We start from the raw sequence: 16,167 nt of genomic DNA on the forward strand, positions 1-16,167 counted from the left end.
AATTGTTCGTTTAGTCTATAAACTTCTGGCAACATGTCTCTGAATTTCCAAGGAATAAATTTTGTTTGTTTTTTTCTGAAAAGGAGAAATGGTCAAAATAAAAAAAACAGTGCTTTCAGACCTCAAATAATGCTGAGAAAACAATTTCATAATCATTTAGAAACAACAATACTAATTTTTTAACTCAGGAAGAGTTCTGAAATCAATATTTTGTTGAATAACCATGATTTTTAAAAACAGCTTTCATGCGTCTTGGCATGCTTGCCACCAGTCTTTCACACTGCTTCTGGCACAAAAATTTAAACAGTTCTTCTTTGTTTGATGGCTTGTGACTATCCAGCATCCTCTTGATTACATTCCAGAGGTTTTCAATGGGGTTCAGATCTGGATAATGGGCTGCCCATGACAGGGTTTTGATGTGGTGGTCTCTTAATTTTTGCCAGAGCTATAAATTATATATATATATATAATCTTTATTTATTATAACTGTATATAACAGAGTAGAGGATATGACAAAACTGAGAATTGTTCTACTATATATATATATATATATATATATATATATACATATACTGTGTCTATATATATATATATATATATATATATGTTAATATTAGAACAATTCTCGGTCTTTTACAGCACACATTTTATGCCATATAGTACACAGATAATCCCTTCCCCTCAATTCAGTAAGCAAACAGGCTAAGAGAAGGGGCATAGTGCCGTCATAAGAGACCAAAAACGCTTACAAACAATATAGCATGATGTGAATCTAGAGCGAGGGAGAGGAAAGGGTTAAGAGCCGCTGCTGCTGGGCAAATACTGTACCTGAATGGCCGAGGCACCCCTGACGCGCGTTTTGCAGTAAGGCATTATTTCAAGGGATCATGCATAATAATTTGGAGCACAGTGTAGTTTCATTTACTTATTTATTTTGATAAGAGTCAGCGGCACTAAAAACCTGCTCTGACAAAATGTTAGCAGCAGCGCCTGCCAGTACCTCCACAGTTCATGACACATGTCCAGCTTGAATACCCAATAATTGTACGGCACAGAAGAATTGCGGAAAACGCTGGTACGATTGGTTAGGTACTCCTTCACCATCTTCATAAACTTTCCCTCTTTGTCAGAGTACCCCTTAAATCAGTTCCTGGGCACTGTGAGTATCTAATAAACCTGTCCCAGACCTTTGATAGTGTTCTGCTGTCTAATTGGTGGTGGAAACCATATGCCATAAAAACGATAACGTTTTATTATCAATCAATTAAAAGGCATTGAAGTGCAATGCAGTACATATAGGAGCAGTTAATGCAAAAAGGCACACGATCCCTTGAGATAATGCCTTACTGCGAAACGCGCGTCAGGGGTGCCTCGGCCATTCAGGTACAGTATCTGCCGAGCAGCAGCGGCTCTTAACCCTTTCCTCTCCCTCTCTCTAGATTCACATTATGCTATATTGTTTGCAAGAGTTTTTGTGCTCTTATGACGGCATTATGCCCCTTCTCTTAGCCTGTTTGCTTACTGAATTACATTCAAGATTTAGTATTTACAACGATTAGGGAATGAGGATCTGCTTTATTTGCTGTATACCATTATTTCTGTAGGCAATTTAAATATAGACTTATTTTTGATGCACTTTACTTACATTTTGTATGTTACATTTTTTGAATAGTGTATATATATTTTTGCCACTTCATGGTTTTGGTTTCTGCAGGCTTTATATATAAAATATTTCAGATATAGTCCCCTTGTTACACTTGTATATCTATTTGAGGAATTAATTTCCCTAGAGGCTTTTTGTTTAAAGCTCTACATATGGACTATTAGATTAATATTTATGCATATACTTTTGTATGAAGTTCATTGTACCTGACTTATATGCCTTTGTCTTTTTGCATTAACTGCTCCTATATGTACTGCATTGCACTTCAATGCTTTTTAATTGATTGATAATAAAACTTTATCGTTTTTATGGCATATGGTTTCCATTTTTTCCTTTTGTATGATTCATAAATTGATTGGAAATGCCATTTCTATTGGGCAATATATAATATTTTGATTTTAGTAATTGGTGGTGGCCTGAATGTGTATAACAGGAGGGTCAAGTGAAAGGCAGCAGGACATAAAGCCTGCCATGTGTGCCAGACTCCCAACAGGCAAGACTTCTCTTTTCCTGCCAGGTGTCATGATTAGGACATGGTTAATGTCCTGTTCTCACAGGGTTAACTTTTGCCGGCCTCTCTTTGGATCTGGGAGGGGTATTTATACTCACTCTAGACTAGGATTCCCTGTCAGCTATACTGTTATTCTGGCTGTGTGTCTGACCCCCCTGGTGTGCGTGGATACTGCATTGCTTGTTTGATTCCCGTGTATGACCCGGTCTGTCCCCTCACTCTGAACTCCGTCTCTTGTTTTGGTACTATTGTCTTCTCCGGTTCTGACCTCCTGGCTTGGCTATTGTTACTCCATCACAGTTTGTCCCTATTGTACCGTCCATTGCCCGTTCTGGTTTTCTGATCTATTGCTACGTCCTGACTATTCGCTCTGTCTAAGGCCTCTTTCACACTTCAGTTTTCTGTGTCAGTTAAAATCCGCCAAAAAGGCAGACAAGCGGATCCGTTCTTAACTGATGTGAACGGATGCCACAGGATCCGTTTTTTGATGGATCCGCAAAATGAGGAAATTTAAAGGAACCGCTGAGAGAGAGAGAGAGAATTTTTTTTTTTTTGTCCGGCACCCAGACAGAATTTCGGGTTAAATCAGTGTCTGGAGGATCCGCCGGCCAAAAAAAACGTTGCAAGCTCCGTTTGGAAATCTTTGAGGATGTTGACGGACAGAAACATTATGGCGGATCCGCACAAAAACGGATGCAACGGACGGCAATCCGTCAAAATCCGCCAATAATGAAAGTCAATGGCGAAAAAAACGGATCCGCAAAAAAAATTGCGGATCCGTTTTTTTCAAAACCTGGCGGATTTTGACTGATTGTAAAAAACGGAAGTGTGAAAGAGGCCTAACCCTTTGGTACTGTCCTGCTATCTCGTGCTTTGACCCCGGCTTGATCTGGTTTCTGTCTCTGTCTATGCCCCTTGGTAACTTGTACCGTAGTTACCATTCTAGGAGTTTCCCTGCAGCTCCTAGCTCTGTGGAGCTTAGGTCACGCCCCCAGCAGTCACGTTCTTCAGGTCCTGATAGTCTGAAGCACGCATCGTCACCGCTGCTGGCCTGCTCCACAGGTATCTTTGAGCACTGTTTTTGTACTTAAGACACGCACACTGGCTCAGAGAGCAAGTGCAGTGCGGTGTTCCTGACATTATAGCTGACCACTTCAGTTTTTTTTTCCTCTGAAGGAAGAAAAAAAAGTGTTATCCTCATGGATCCCATACAAGCTTTGGCTGATCAGGTCAAGCACCTGACCCAAATGTTCCACAAACTTAATGTGGAACAGTGCTCGATAGCCCATACCCAGCAACAGTTGGCGGATACTGTGCAGGGGGCTGTCGCTGCAGGGGCTCCGAGTGCTGGAGATAAAGATGTTATTGGCATCCCCCGAATCTCCGGTCAAATTGACAGACCCTTTCTCAGGGGATAAAAGGGAGTTCAAGTCATTCAGAGAAGGATGCAAGCTTTTTTTTCCTCTGAGGCCCTGCTCCTCCGGGGATGAGTTCCAGAGGGTGGGGGTCGTCATTTCCCTACTTCGGGCTCCACAGGCATGGTCTTTCTCTCTCTCTTCCTCTGCTCCTGAACATATGTCTGTGAATTTGTTCTTTGAGGCTCTGGGGCACATTTATGATGAGCCTGATAGAGTGCGTCTGGCAGAGGATATGGTGATGAGTGTGACACAGGGGAGGCACTCTGCTGAATGGTTCTGCTCAGAGTTTAGACATTGGACGTCCAAAGTATCATGGAATGACACCGCCCTGAGGGGGTTGTTCCGCAGGGGCCTGTCTGACCGTCTGCTGGATGCTCTGGCATTACATCCTCCTCCTGATACCCTGGAGGACGCCATGATGCAGGCAGTCCGTATGGACCGGAGACTCCGTGCTAGAGGAATGATGCAACAAGAGTCTCCCTTGTACCCCAAATTGTGTGACACTGCACCTGTATCTGAGCCCATGGAGGTTGGGTCAGTCTCGAATAAGGAGAAAGAGAGAAGGCACCGTAGAGACAATCTACTATGCTTTTACTGTGGAGCCTCTGGACATTGGAAAAGGAATTGCCCCTCCTGTCCTTCTTCAGAGAAACGACTGAGTCTGGGCAACAATCGAGGTTGTCCAGACTCCCAGGTACATTTTTTCTCATGTACAAAAATGGTGCTCCAGGTTGAATTGGAACTTGCTGGCGGTCCTGTTATGACCACCGCCTTTGTTGACTGTGGTTCCTCCATTAATCTGATTGATGCCCAATTTGTGACTCTTAATAAGATAGGGACAGTCAGGTTAAAAGACCCTGTTAAAATTGTGGCTGTGGATTCATCCCCTCTTACCCGGGATGGAATTTGTTTTATGTCTGAAGTTTTTTCTATGAAAGTGGGTTCCACTCATGTGGAAAATTTAAGTTGTTTCATTATGAACAATCTGCCTGCAGGACTGGTATTGGGAATGCCCTGGTTGCAACGCCACAATCCTCTTATTGATTGGGTGAAGGGGGAGATCACCCGATGGGGATGTAATGATAATGGTCTGTATTGTAACTCAGTTCCTTTTGTCAATCCGATAAAATCTGTATCTGAGTCATCTGTCGGTCTGGAGGGTATTCCGGAGTACCTGATAGACTTTGAAGATGTGTTTTCCGAAAGCGAGGCTGAGGCGCTCCCACTACATAGACCATATGATTGTGCTATCGATTTAGTACCTGGAGCCAAATTACCCAAGGCTCGTTTGTTTAATTTGTCTGGGCCTGAGCGGCAAGCTATGAAAGAGTACATCAAAGAAAGCCTTCGCAAGGGGGATATTCGGCCCTCGGTCTCACCCGTGACAGCGGAGGTTTTCTTTGTAGCGAAAAAAAGATGGTGGGTTGCGAACGTGCCTCGACTTTCGGGAACTGAACAAAATTCCTGTTAAGAACACGTACCCTCTCCCGTTGATTTCTGATCTATGCAACCAACTCACGGGGGCCAAATGGTTTTCTAAGCTCGATCTACGAGGGGCTTATAACCTTTTAAGGATCCGGGAGGGGGACGAATGGAAAACAGCATTCCTGACAACTGAGGGGCTGTTTGAAAACCTGGTTATGCACTTGGGCCTCACTAATGCTCCTGCTGTTTTTCAGAACTTTATTAATGTTGTTTTTTCTGACTTGATTGGACGTTATGTAGTCATTTACCTGGATGACATCTTGATTTACTCTGAAGACAGTCAGTCACACTTACACCATCTATGTACGGTTCTTATGAGACTCCAGGAGAACCATTTGTATGCTAAGCTGGAGAAGTGCTCATTTTTTATGCAAGAGCTATCTTTTCTGGGTGCAATTGTATCCAGGGAGGGATTCCGCATGGATCCAGGGAAGGTTCAGGCCATTACAGATTGGGTGCAGCCTCATGACCTGAAGGGGTTGCAGCGATTTCTGGGCTTGGGTAATTATTATAGGAAGTTGACTAATGGGTTCTCGCAGGTCGTGAAACCCTTCACGGACCTCACTCTTAAAGGGGCAGATGTAAAAAATTGGTCCGTGGCCACAAAAAATTCCTTCCTTACATTAAAGAAGTGTTTTACTACAGCCCCTGTGTTAGTACATCCCGATTCGTCAAGACCTTTTATCGTCGAGGTTGACGCTTCGGAGGTGGGGGTGGGGGCAGTATTGTCACAGGGCCCCCCTACCCTGACTAACCTCAAACCCTGTGCCTTTTTCTCTAAGAAGTTCTCTTTGGCCGAGAGAAACTATGATGTCGGTAACAGGGAATTGTTAGCAGTTAAATTGGCCTTCGAAGAATGGAGGCATTTTTTGGAGGGGGCCGCTCATCCCATTACGGTCATCACTGATCATAAAAACCTGGCCTATATAGAGTCTGCTAAGAGATTGATCCCCAGACAGGCTCGGTGGGCACTTTTTTTTTTCTCGATTTCATTTTACCATCACGTTCCGACCAGGGTCTAAAAATGTAAAGGCGAATGCCTTATCCCGAAGTTTTGATTCTGTGTCCCCTCCAGAACCTCCTTCCTCCATTCTTCCACCGGGAGTGGTTGTAGCCGAAATCTCCTCTGAGTTACAGAGAGAGATTCTGGAAGCACAAGCACAAGCTCCCAGGAATAAACCCCCAGGTAAAGTGTTTGTACCCGAACAATTCCGTCTCACACTCCTTCAAGAATTTCATGATTCTGTGTTAAGTGCACACCCTGGTATTGCAGCTACCCAGGGGGCAGCAGCTAGGGGTTTTTGGTGGCCCTCTATGGTACTGATATAAAAAGGTTTGTGAATACTTGCGGGGTGTGTGCTCGCTCTTAAAGCTCTCAGGTCCTGCCAGCCAGGGAGTTGGTGCCTTTGCCAATTCCGGATAAACCATGGACACACCTGTCCATGGACTTTATCACTAATCTTCCATCTTCCAAGGGCAACTCAGTGGTATGGGTAGTGGTTGATAGATTTTCTAAGCAAGCCCACTTTGTGCCATTACCTGTATTACAATCTGCTGAAACCATGGCCCGCTTGTCCGGCTGCATGGAGTGCCTGTGAATGTGGTGTCGGACAGGGGTGTGCAATTTGTGGCCAGGTTTTGTAGAGAGTTTTGTATGAAGTTGGGGGTCATGTTGTCATTCTCCTCTGCCTATCACCCGGAAACCAACGTACAAACTGAACGCACCAACCAGTCATTGTAGCAGATTCTGAGATGCCTGGCCTCCTCCAGACAGGAAGACTGGTGTGAGGTATTACCCATGGCATAATTTGCATTCAACTGTCGGATTAATCAATCTACCGGAAAGTCTCCCTTTCAGGTCAATTATGGGTTTGTTCCGCAGTTTGGGGAATTTTCCTGTATGGATTCGGATTGCCCTTGTGCCGAAGGGATGGTACAACAGTTAAAAACCCTCTGGAAGGAGGTGCAGGGGAACATCTCCAAAGCCCAGAAGAAGTTTAAACATTTTGCGGACAGGAGGAGGGGGGTGGTTCCTGCGTTGACAGTGGGGGAAAAAGTCTGGTTGTCCAGCCGTAACATCAAACTTAAAATACCCTCTATGAAGTTGGGCCCCAAATTTATTGGCCCTTTCAAGATTGTAGAGGTGATCAACCCGGTGGCATACAGATTACAGTTGCCCACCTCCTTCAAAATCTCTAACGTCTTCCACAGGTCGCTATTAAAACCTGTGGGGACAGTTAGAGAAGATCCCTCATCCGTGGCTCCACCAGTGTTGGTAGAGGGTCAACTGGAGTATGAGGTAGGGCGCATCTTTGATTCACGGTGGGTGCGCCGGAGACTTCAGTACCTTATTCATTGGAAGGGATATTCATTGAGGATCGGTCATGGGTGCCGGCCAGTTCGGTGCATGCTGATCGACTGGTGCGGGCTTTTCATGCCAGATACCCTGAGAAACCTGGGGGTCCAGTGGCTCCCCATTAAGAGGGGGGGTACTGTCATGGTTAGGACATGGTTAATGCCCTGTTCTCACAGGGTTAACTTTTGCCGGCCTCTCTTTGGATCTGGGAGGGGTATTTATACTCACTCTAGACTAGGATTCCCTGTCAGCTATACTGTTATTCTGGCTGTGTGTCTGACCCCCCTGGTGTGCGTGGATACTGCATTGCTTGTTTGATTCCCGTGTATGACCCGGTCTGTCCCCTCACTCTGAACTCCGTCTCTTGTTTTGGTACTATTGTCTTCTCCGGTTCTGACCTCCTGGCTTGGCTATTGTTACTCCGTCACAGTTTGTCCCTATTGTACCGTCCATTGCCCGTTCTGGTTTTCTGATCTATTGCTACGTCCTGACTATTCGCTCTGTCTAACCCTTTGGTACTGTCCTGCTATCTCATGCTTTGACCGCGGCTTGATCTGGTTTCTGCCTCTGTCTATGCCCCTTGGTAACTTGTCCCGTAGTTACCTTTCTAGGAGTTTCCCTGCAGCTCCTAGCTCTGTGGAGCTTAGGTCACGCCCCCAGCAGTCACGTGCTTCAGGTCCTGATAGTCTGAAGCACGCATCATCACCTCTGCTGTCCCGCTCCACAGGTATCTTTGAGCACTGTTTTTGTACTCAGGACACGCGCACTGGCTCAGTGAGCAAGTGCAGTGCGGTGTTCCTGACACCAGGAAGATGACTCTCCATCTCCTCTTCCACCTGCATATCCTCCTCTTCAGGCCATCCAAACTGAACAGACAAGAAGCTGGTGTTGGTATTACCCTCTGTAGTACAGGCAACTATCTGCTGTTCCTCCTCCTGATTATCATCTAATTCATGTTGAGAAGAGATGAGGCTGGGCTGGGTAGTATCACCCTCTTTACTTTCTTCCGCTGTCGCCATCTGGTCCGCATAGAAAGCTTCCTCTTTCATTTTGAGCCATGACTGTTTGAGTAGACACAGAAGTGGGATGATCATGCTGATTATGTTGTCATTGCCACTCACCATCTTGGTTTATTCCTCAAAGTTGTGCACTGCACAGATGTCAGACATTAATGTCTACTCGTCGGTTGTTATGTGTGGAGGCTAAGCAGAATACCGACCAGCATGTTGTAACTGGTAATCAACTACTGCCCTCTGCGGCTCACAAAGCCTTGCCATCATGTGCAATCTTTAGTTCCAGCGCCTCAGCAGGTCACAAATCAGTCAATGAAGTGGCACTTGTAAGCGCTGCTGCACCACTGGCAGACTGATGGCAGCTGCAGGTGACTTGTGAGGGCGCACACGTGGTGCTTCACAAGTAGCTGAGGCAAATCTGGGTAAGTTTTCAGAAAGTGCTGAACCACTAAGTTGAGCATGTTAGCCAGGCATGGTACGTGTGCCAGCTTTCTAAGCTTCAGAGCCGCCACCAGGTTACGGCCATTATCACACTCATTTTTATGAGCATCTAGAACAAAATTGTAACAACCCTGACGGCATCACTGCATGGCCTCCCATTCACTACACACCAACTTACTCGCTGCTCCAGGTCTTGCTGTTTGTTCTGTCTGCTGCCGGCTCCATGTGTGCCTCTTGCTTCCTGCCTGCTCTCTGAATGCTTCCTGGCTGTGTGCATAGGGGGGCGGCGCCAGAACTCTCTGGTTCTTATGGAATCAGGGTGCACCTGTCTTATGTGTCCCTGGCCAATTACCAAGAGGCCTCTAGTATTTATGGCAGCTCCACCCGGTGGTACTGCCTGAGCAAAGCTTTAAATCAGTTAGTGTCTTGCTGCTGAGTAAGTCAGGTCATGTCCTATGTTTCGCCTTCTCTGGAGGCTTGATTCCTAGTCCTGTGTCTGTGCCTGTCTTTCCGCCCTTCAGGAGGCGAAATATCCTGGTCTTTGTGCTATTGCTCCTGACCTTGTCTCATACTTTTCCTTGCCGCCCTCCAGGAGGCAGAATATCCTGGTCCCTGTGTCTTTGTTCCAGTACCTTGTCTTGCACTGTCACCTTGTCCGAACTGTTTCCTACCTCTGTCTTTCGGTCTCCTTGTCTCTGGCTCCTTTCCCTGCTGTGTCTATCCTGGTGTCCTCTTTGTCTGCCTGTGCTCCGCACTCTTGTGACTCTGCCTGTGCTCCGTACTCGTGACTCTGCCTGCCCCGTACTCTTGTGGCTCTGCCTGTGCTCTGCACTCTTGCGGCTCTGCTTGTGTTCCGCACTCTTGCGGCTCTGCTTATGCTCCACACTCTTGCTGCTCTGCCTGCTCCATACCCTCGTGACTCTGTCTGCTCCATACTATTGCAGCTCTGCTTATGCTCTGCACTTCTGCGGTTCTGCCTGTACCCCGCTTCCGCTGCTGAGGAACCTCTTGCTGCATATTGTAGCTCCTCTCCGCAGTCTTGCGGTTCTCCTCCTGTCTGAACAGGTCTCTACCTGTTCCTTCTTACACCATTCCTTTCTACCAGTACCTGCACCTGCTGTGTGTACAGGTCTCTACTTGTTCCTTCATACATCATTCCTTCCTGCCAGTACCAGTACCTGCACCTACTGTGTGAACAGAACCCTACCTATTCCATACACCACTCCTTCCTGCCCTGTGTCTCAGCCGTGCCTGCATCCCTGCCCTGTGTCTCAGCTATGCCTCCCTGCCCAGTGTCTTAGCCGTGCCTGCCTGCATCTCAGCCGTGCCTGCCTGCCCTGTGTCTCAGCCGTGCCTGCCTGCCCTGTGTCTCAGCCATGCCTGCCTGCCCTGGGTACCAGCCGTGCCTGCCTGCCCTGGGTACCAGCCGTGCCTGCCTGCCCTGGGTACCAGCCATGCTTGCCTTCCCTGGGTACCAGCGGTGCCTGCCTGCCCTGGGTACCAGCCATGGCTGCCGTGCTCACCTGCCTGCCTGTCAGTCACACCTGTCCAAGCGTTCTGTCCCCCATTGGGATCAGCAGCCACAGCCAGGCACCACCCTGGAGGGGCACCTGGCAGCTACCTGCCGCACAAGCCTGACCTCACCATCAGAGGCTCCAGCGAAGACCGAGGTAGCTGTCTTGGCCTGTTTCACACTTCCGTTTTTTCAAATCCGTCAAAATCCGTTGGTTTCCTTTAAAAAATCGGATCCGCCATTTTTTTGCAGGATCCGTTTTTTTTGTCCCATAGACTTCCATTAGTGGTTACCGCGGATCCGTCAAAAAAACGGATCCGTTTTTAAAAAACGGATCCGTTTGCATCAGTTTCCGTCAAAAAAACGGAAACGGATCCGTTTGGCGGACACAAAAACGGAAGTGTGAAACAGGCGTCACGCCCCATCCAGGGTAGTCTGGTTTGTGGCACAGTGAGACCACAACCCCCTCGCGCCAACCAGCCAAGGCGCCAGTGTGACAAAAATGTTCAGCACCTGAAAATATTTTATCTAAAATTGTCTTGTCCTTGGATATGGATGAATTAAAATACATTTAAAAATATAATTCCTTGTAATATTTAAAGTAAATAATGCTCACCAGGTACTTCCAAAACTATCAGAGTTTCCAAAAGCACTAAAAGAACCATCATATCTCTTGTAATTCATCTCGTTTTGATAGCCTGTGGGTAAAATATATGCAGAGGTTTTAAATAGTGTGACGTAGCGATCACAAGCGGGTTGGGGTGTACTCACTTGGCAGCGATATTCAGGCACAATTGAACGATCTTTCACTTAAAACAGTCTATGTTTATTTTCTCCATAAACCATTGAAACATTAACAAAAGGCAAACAGTCTTACAAAATCAAACAGACAAATCTTCAATGTCCATAGTAGAGCTCCGCTCTCACAGACCTGTGGGCGCACAGGCTGTGCCATGTCAAGCACGCAGGATCTATAGCCTAAACACTTTCTCACAGACCCTGGTCAGCATAACACGGATTCCTGTCCGTTACCTGCTGTTGGCCACAAAGGTTCCCGGATGCCTCTTATCCACAGAGGTATCCAATAAACACTCCTTACTGACGCCGGTCAGTATTACTCACGGTTGTCAGGCCGTCCATTCTGGAGGTATCTCACAGACATCCTTCCTCTGGCTCAGACTAGCCAGTACTGCAACATGTGCCCCACACACAGGCTCCATTAGGTAGCCTCTAACCACACCCACAGGAGAGGTAATTTCACAGGCACTGGTCAGGTGATCCTGACATCACTACAGATCCTTAAACATACACAACCACATACAGGCTTCATCTTGGGTATTCAGGCACACACTCCTTGGGTGGGTATGTAGGTGACTGGACCCACCCATCTCTCCAAGTCACCTGGAAGCCTCCCAATGTATAGCAAAACCCTCAGTAGTAGATCTGCTGAGCAAAACACACCCAGGCTTCCATCACTGGGCCACCCACCTCTGCGATACATACCGCCCATCAATCACATGACCAGTCACCATGCCACAATAGTATGTTGAAGTATGTTACACACACAGATTCTAGAATACAACTCAAAATTTAGCAAATATGTAGAGCAGAGGAAAAAGATTCAAAGGACCCTGGTCCATTGGCCATATTGGTAGTCCATGGCCACCAGAAAAGGGCACCGGAGCCTTCTACTATCTGCGGCAAACCCAAACCTCATTATGGTTGGGGTGCACAACATGGAAGGAAAAAGGTAATTTCTAATAATACTGGTCCCCACATAGCTTCCAAATAGAATAATGGTGCCCACATAGTCCTGAAAACTGCATAAAGGCTCCCACCCCACCTAGTGCTGCAAATAGTATAATGGCCCACACATAGCCCTGCAAACTGTATAATGGCCCTTACATAGCCCTGTAAACTTATTAAATGGCACAACATAACTTTGTAGACTGTTTAAGGACCCCCACACAACCCTGCAAATTGTATATTAGCCACTCATAGTCCTGCAAATTGTATCATGGTCCTCCACATAGCCCTGCAAGCTGTATAATGGCCCCACATAGTCCTGCAAACTGTATAATGACTCCATGTAGCCCTGGATGCCGATATTGTTGAACATGCAATGAAAGGTCGGGGGCCCAGAGTCGGCGCTGGCATTGAGCCCACCTGGCTCTCAGGCACCATAGCAGTCTCATGGTCTGCCACTACTAGTGGTACGCCAATGGGAGTAATACTATTCATATCAGTATATCTGCAACTTTATTATTATCTGCAGGGCATCTCTGTAGTGCACTACTTAAGTTCCTTGATTGGTTCCAAATCGACTTTATTTTCTGACACTGTTCTAAAGGAGATGGAAGACGGAAACTCCCTCGACTTGGTCTTCTCTCGGCTTTGTGCAGTGGATGATTTTGCAAACTCCCCTCTCCCGCTCTCTGACCACAATCTTCTTTCATTCTCTATAAAGAACTGCCAGGCTGCTCAGGTCACCCCCACTGTCCAGACTTATAGAAACATACAGGCCATTAACACCCAGAAACTTATGAAGAACTTGCAGTCTTCATTGGCCCCTATCTCCTCCCTCTCATGTCCTGATTCTGCACTGAAGCATTACAATGAAACACTTCAAAGTGCCCTGGATGAATTTGCACCCCCTATAAATAGAACGCCACAACGCAGATGGCGACAACCCAGGCACACGGTGCAAACACGTTTCCTGCAGCGGTGCTCCAGGTGCGCTGAACGTCTGTGGAGAAAATCCAATCTACACAAAGATTTCATCCATTTTAAGTTTATGCTTAGAACATACAACACTGCCCTTCACCTCTCCAAACAAACCTATTTCAACACCCTCATCACCTCACTGTCCAATAACCCGAAACGTCTCTTTGACACTTTTCATTCTCTACTCAATCCAAGAGTACAGGCCCCAACCACGGAGCTCCGAGCTGGCGATCTGGCCAATTACTTCAAAGAAAAAATTGACCAGATTTGACAGGAAATTATCTCCCAATCACCTCATACCATGCACTGTCCTCCCTCCCCCACTGCATCTAGCTCACTCTCTGATTTTGAACCAGTCACAGAAGAAGAAGTAAGCAGGCTCCTTGCATCTTCTCGCCCAACTACTTGCACCAGTGACCCATTTCCGTCACATCTCCTCCAGTCCCTTTCCCCTGCTGTCACCTCTCACCTAACTAAAATATTTAACCTCTCTCTCTCTCTTCTGGTATTTTTCCCTCCTCATTTAAGCATGCCATCATACATCCACTACTTAAAAAACCATCCCTCGACCAAAACTGTGCCGCCAACTATAGACCTGTCTCTAATCTTCCCTTCATCTCTAAACTCCTGGAACGCCTGGTCCACTCCCGTCTTATCCGCAATCTCTCAGAAAACTCTGTTATCGACCCTCTCCAATCCGGTTTCCGCTCTTTACACTCCACTGAAACTGCCCTCACTAAAGTCTCTAATGATCTACTAACAGCTAAATCAAATGGTCATTACTCCATGCTAATTCTCTTGGATCTCTCTGCAGCATTCGACACTGTGGATCATCAGCTCCTCCTCACTCTCCTCACTATGCTCTGTTCCATTGGCCTCAAGGACACCATTCTCTCCTGGTTCTCCTCCTATCTCTCTGACCGCTCCTTTACTGTATCTTTTGCCGGTTCCTCCTCCTCTCACCTTCCCCTTACTGTTGGGGTCCCCCAAGGATTGGTTCTAGGCCCCCTCCTCTTCTCCTTGTACACTGCTCCTATTGGTCAAACAATCAGTAGATTTGGTTTCCAGTACCATCTCTATGCTGATGACACCCAATTATACGCTTCTTCTCCTGACATCACGCCAGCCTTTCTAGAAAACACCGGCGATTGTCTAAACGCTGTGTCTAATATCATGTCCTCACTATATCTGAAACTGAACCTGCCAAAGACTGAACTCCTGGTGTTTCCTCCCTCTACTAATGTACCTATACCCGACAGGGCTATTTCTGTGTGTGGCTCCACTATTACTCCCCAGCAACAGGCTCGCTGTCTTGGGGTCATACTTGATTCCGAGCTTTCCTTTGCCCCCCACATTCGATCACTGGCTCGCTCTTGTCATCTGCACCTCAAAAACATTTCTAGAATTCGACCTTTTCTTACTTTTGGCTCTGCAAAAACTCTTACTGTTTCTCTTATTCATTCTCGTCTCGACTATTGTAACTCTCTTCTAATCGGTCTCCCTCTTACCAAACTCTCCCCTCTCCAATCTGTCTTGAATGCTGCAGCCTGGATCATATTCCTCACCAATCGTTATACCGATTCATCTACCTTGTGCCAGTCATTACACTGGCTACCCATCCACTCCAGAATTCAGTATAAACTTATTACCCTCACCCACAAAGCCCTCCATGGCTCAGCACCACCCTACATCTCCTCCCTTGTTTCAGTATACCACCCTACCCGCACCCTCCGTTGATGACCTGAGGTTAGTATCCTCAATAGTCAGAACCTCCCACTCCCGTCTCCAAGACTTTACACGTGCCGCACCAATTCTTTGGAATGCACTTCCCAGGTCAATACGATTAGTCCCTAATCCCCACAATTTTAAGCGTGCCCTGAAAACACATTTATTCAGACTGGCCTATCGCCTCAACACATTAACCTAATCTATCCCTGTGTGGCACAGCCAAAAGTTTTACCATAACCAGATTTCCCGCATCATGTTCCCACATGCTTTATGCATCCATTAGCCCTCTGTGTCTGTACTGTCACACACTTAACATTATGGCTGGTCCATACAATCATGGCAACTGTTACCACCCACCTTTCGTGTCTACCTCTTTCCTCATAGACTGTAAGCTTGCGAGCAGGGCCCTCTTTCCTCTTGGTATTTGTTATAATCTACTGTATGTGATTATTGTTATGCTGTAATGTCTATTGTCTGTACAAATCCCCTCTGAAATGTAAAGTGCTGCGGAATATGTCGGCGCTATAAAAATAAAATGTATTATTATTATTATTAAAGGAGATCAATAACCAGCTTTTCATTATTCAATAAATTCCTTCCTTTAAAATATTTGAGAAAGTTTTCTGAATTTAAGTGTAATCCTGTAATGGGATTCTACCTTTATAACACGTCATTTAATTAAATTTCTTCTCTCCTAAATATTCATTGATTAACTGTGAGTGGTATTATTGAAAAGTGATAGTGTTTTAAAAACTACAGCCATGAAGAGGAGACTACATAATGGGTACATACTTGTGGACTGTAGTGGAGGTCCGAACCAATAGGCTGAAATTAATTTTGTTCAAGACGGAGCCCTTTTTCATTTTTGCGTTTCTGTTTTTTGCTCCCCTCCTTCCCAGAGCCATAACTTTTTTTATTTTTCCATCAATATGGCAGTGTGAGGGCTTGTATTTTGCAGGACAAGTACTTTTGAACGACCCCATTGGTTTTACCATATCGTGTACTCAAAAACGGGGAAAAAATATCCAATTGCTGTGAAATTGCAAAAAAAAGCACAATTACACACTTGTTCTTTGGATTTTTTTTTTACAAGGTTCACCAAATGCTAAAACTGACCTACGATTATGATTCTCCAGGCACCAAACATATCAAGATTCTTTTTTAATCTAGTGGTGAAAAAAAATCCAAAGTTTGTTGAAAAAAAAATTGCGCCATTTTCCGATACCTGTAGCGTCTCCATTTATCGTGATCTCGGGTTGGGTGAGGGCTTATTTTTTGCGTGCCAAGCTGACGTTTTTATTTATACCATTTTGGT

The 16,167-nt window shown here is 46.0% G+C and overlaps 1 protein-coding gene across 1 annotated transcript in view; it reads right to left on the reverse strand.

Annotated features, from left to right (window-relative positions):
• Positions 1-16,167, reverse strand: part of LOC141084548 (CD109 antigen-like) — a 202,241-nt gene that overhangs the window by 33,962 nt on the left and 152,112 nt on the right. The window contains exon 25 of the mRNA XM_073569326.1: positions 11,017-11,098. Within this exon, the coding sequence (XP_073425427.1) occupies positions 11,017-11,098 (82 nt within the window). The remainder of the gene's footprint in view (positions 1-11,016; positions 11,099-16,167) is intronic.

The sequence above is a fragment of the Dendrobates tinctorius genome, unplaced genomic scaffold (assembly GCF_039654945.1).
Source record: "Dendrobates tinctorius isolate UK_male_01 unplaced genomic scaffold, ASM3965494v1 ptg000024l, whole genome shotgun sequence".
Taxonomy (NCBI): domain Eukaryota; kingdom Metazoa; phylum Chordata; class Amphibia; order Anura; family Dendrobatidae; genus Dendrobates; species Dendrobates tinctorius.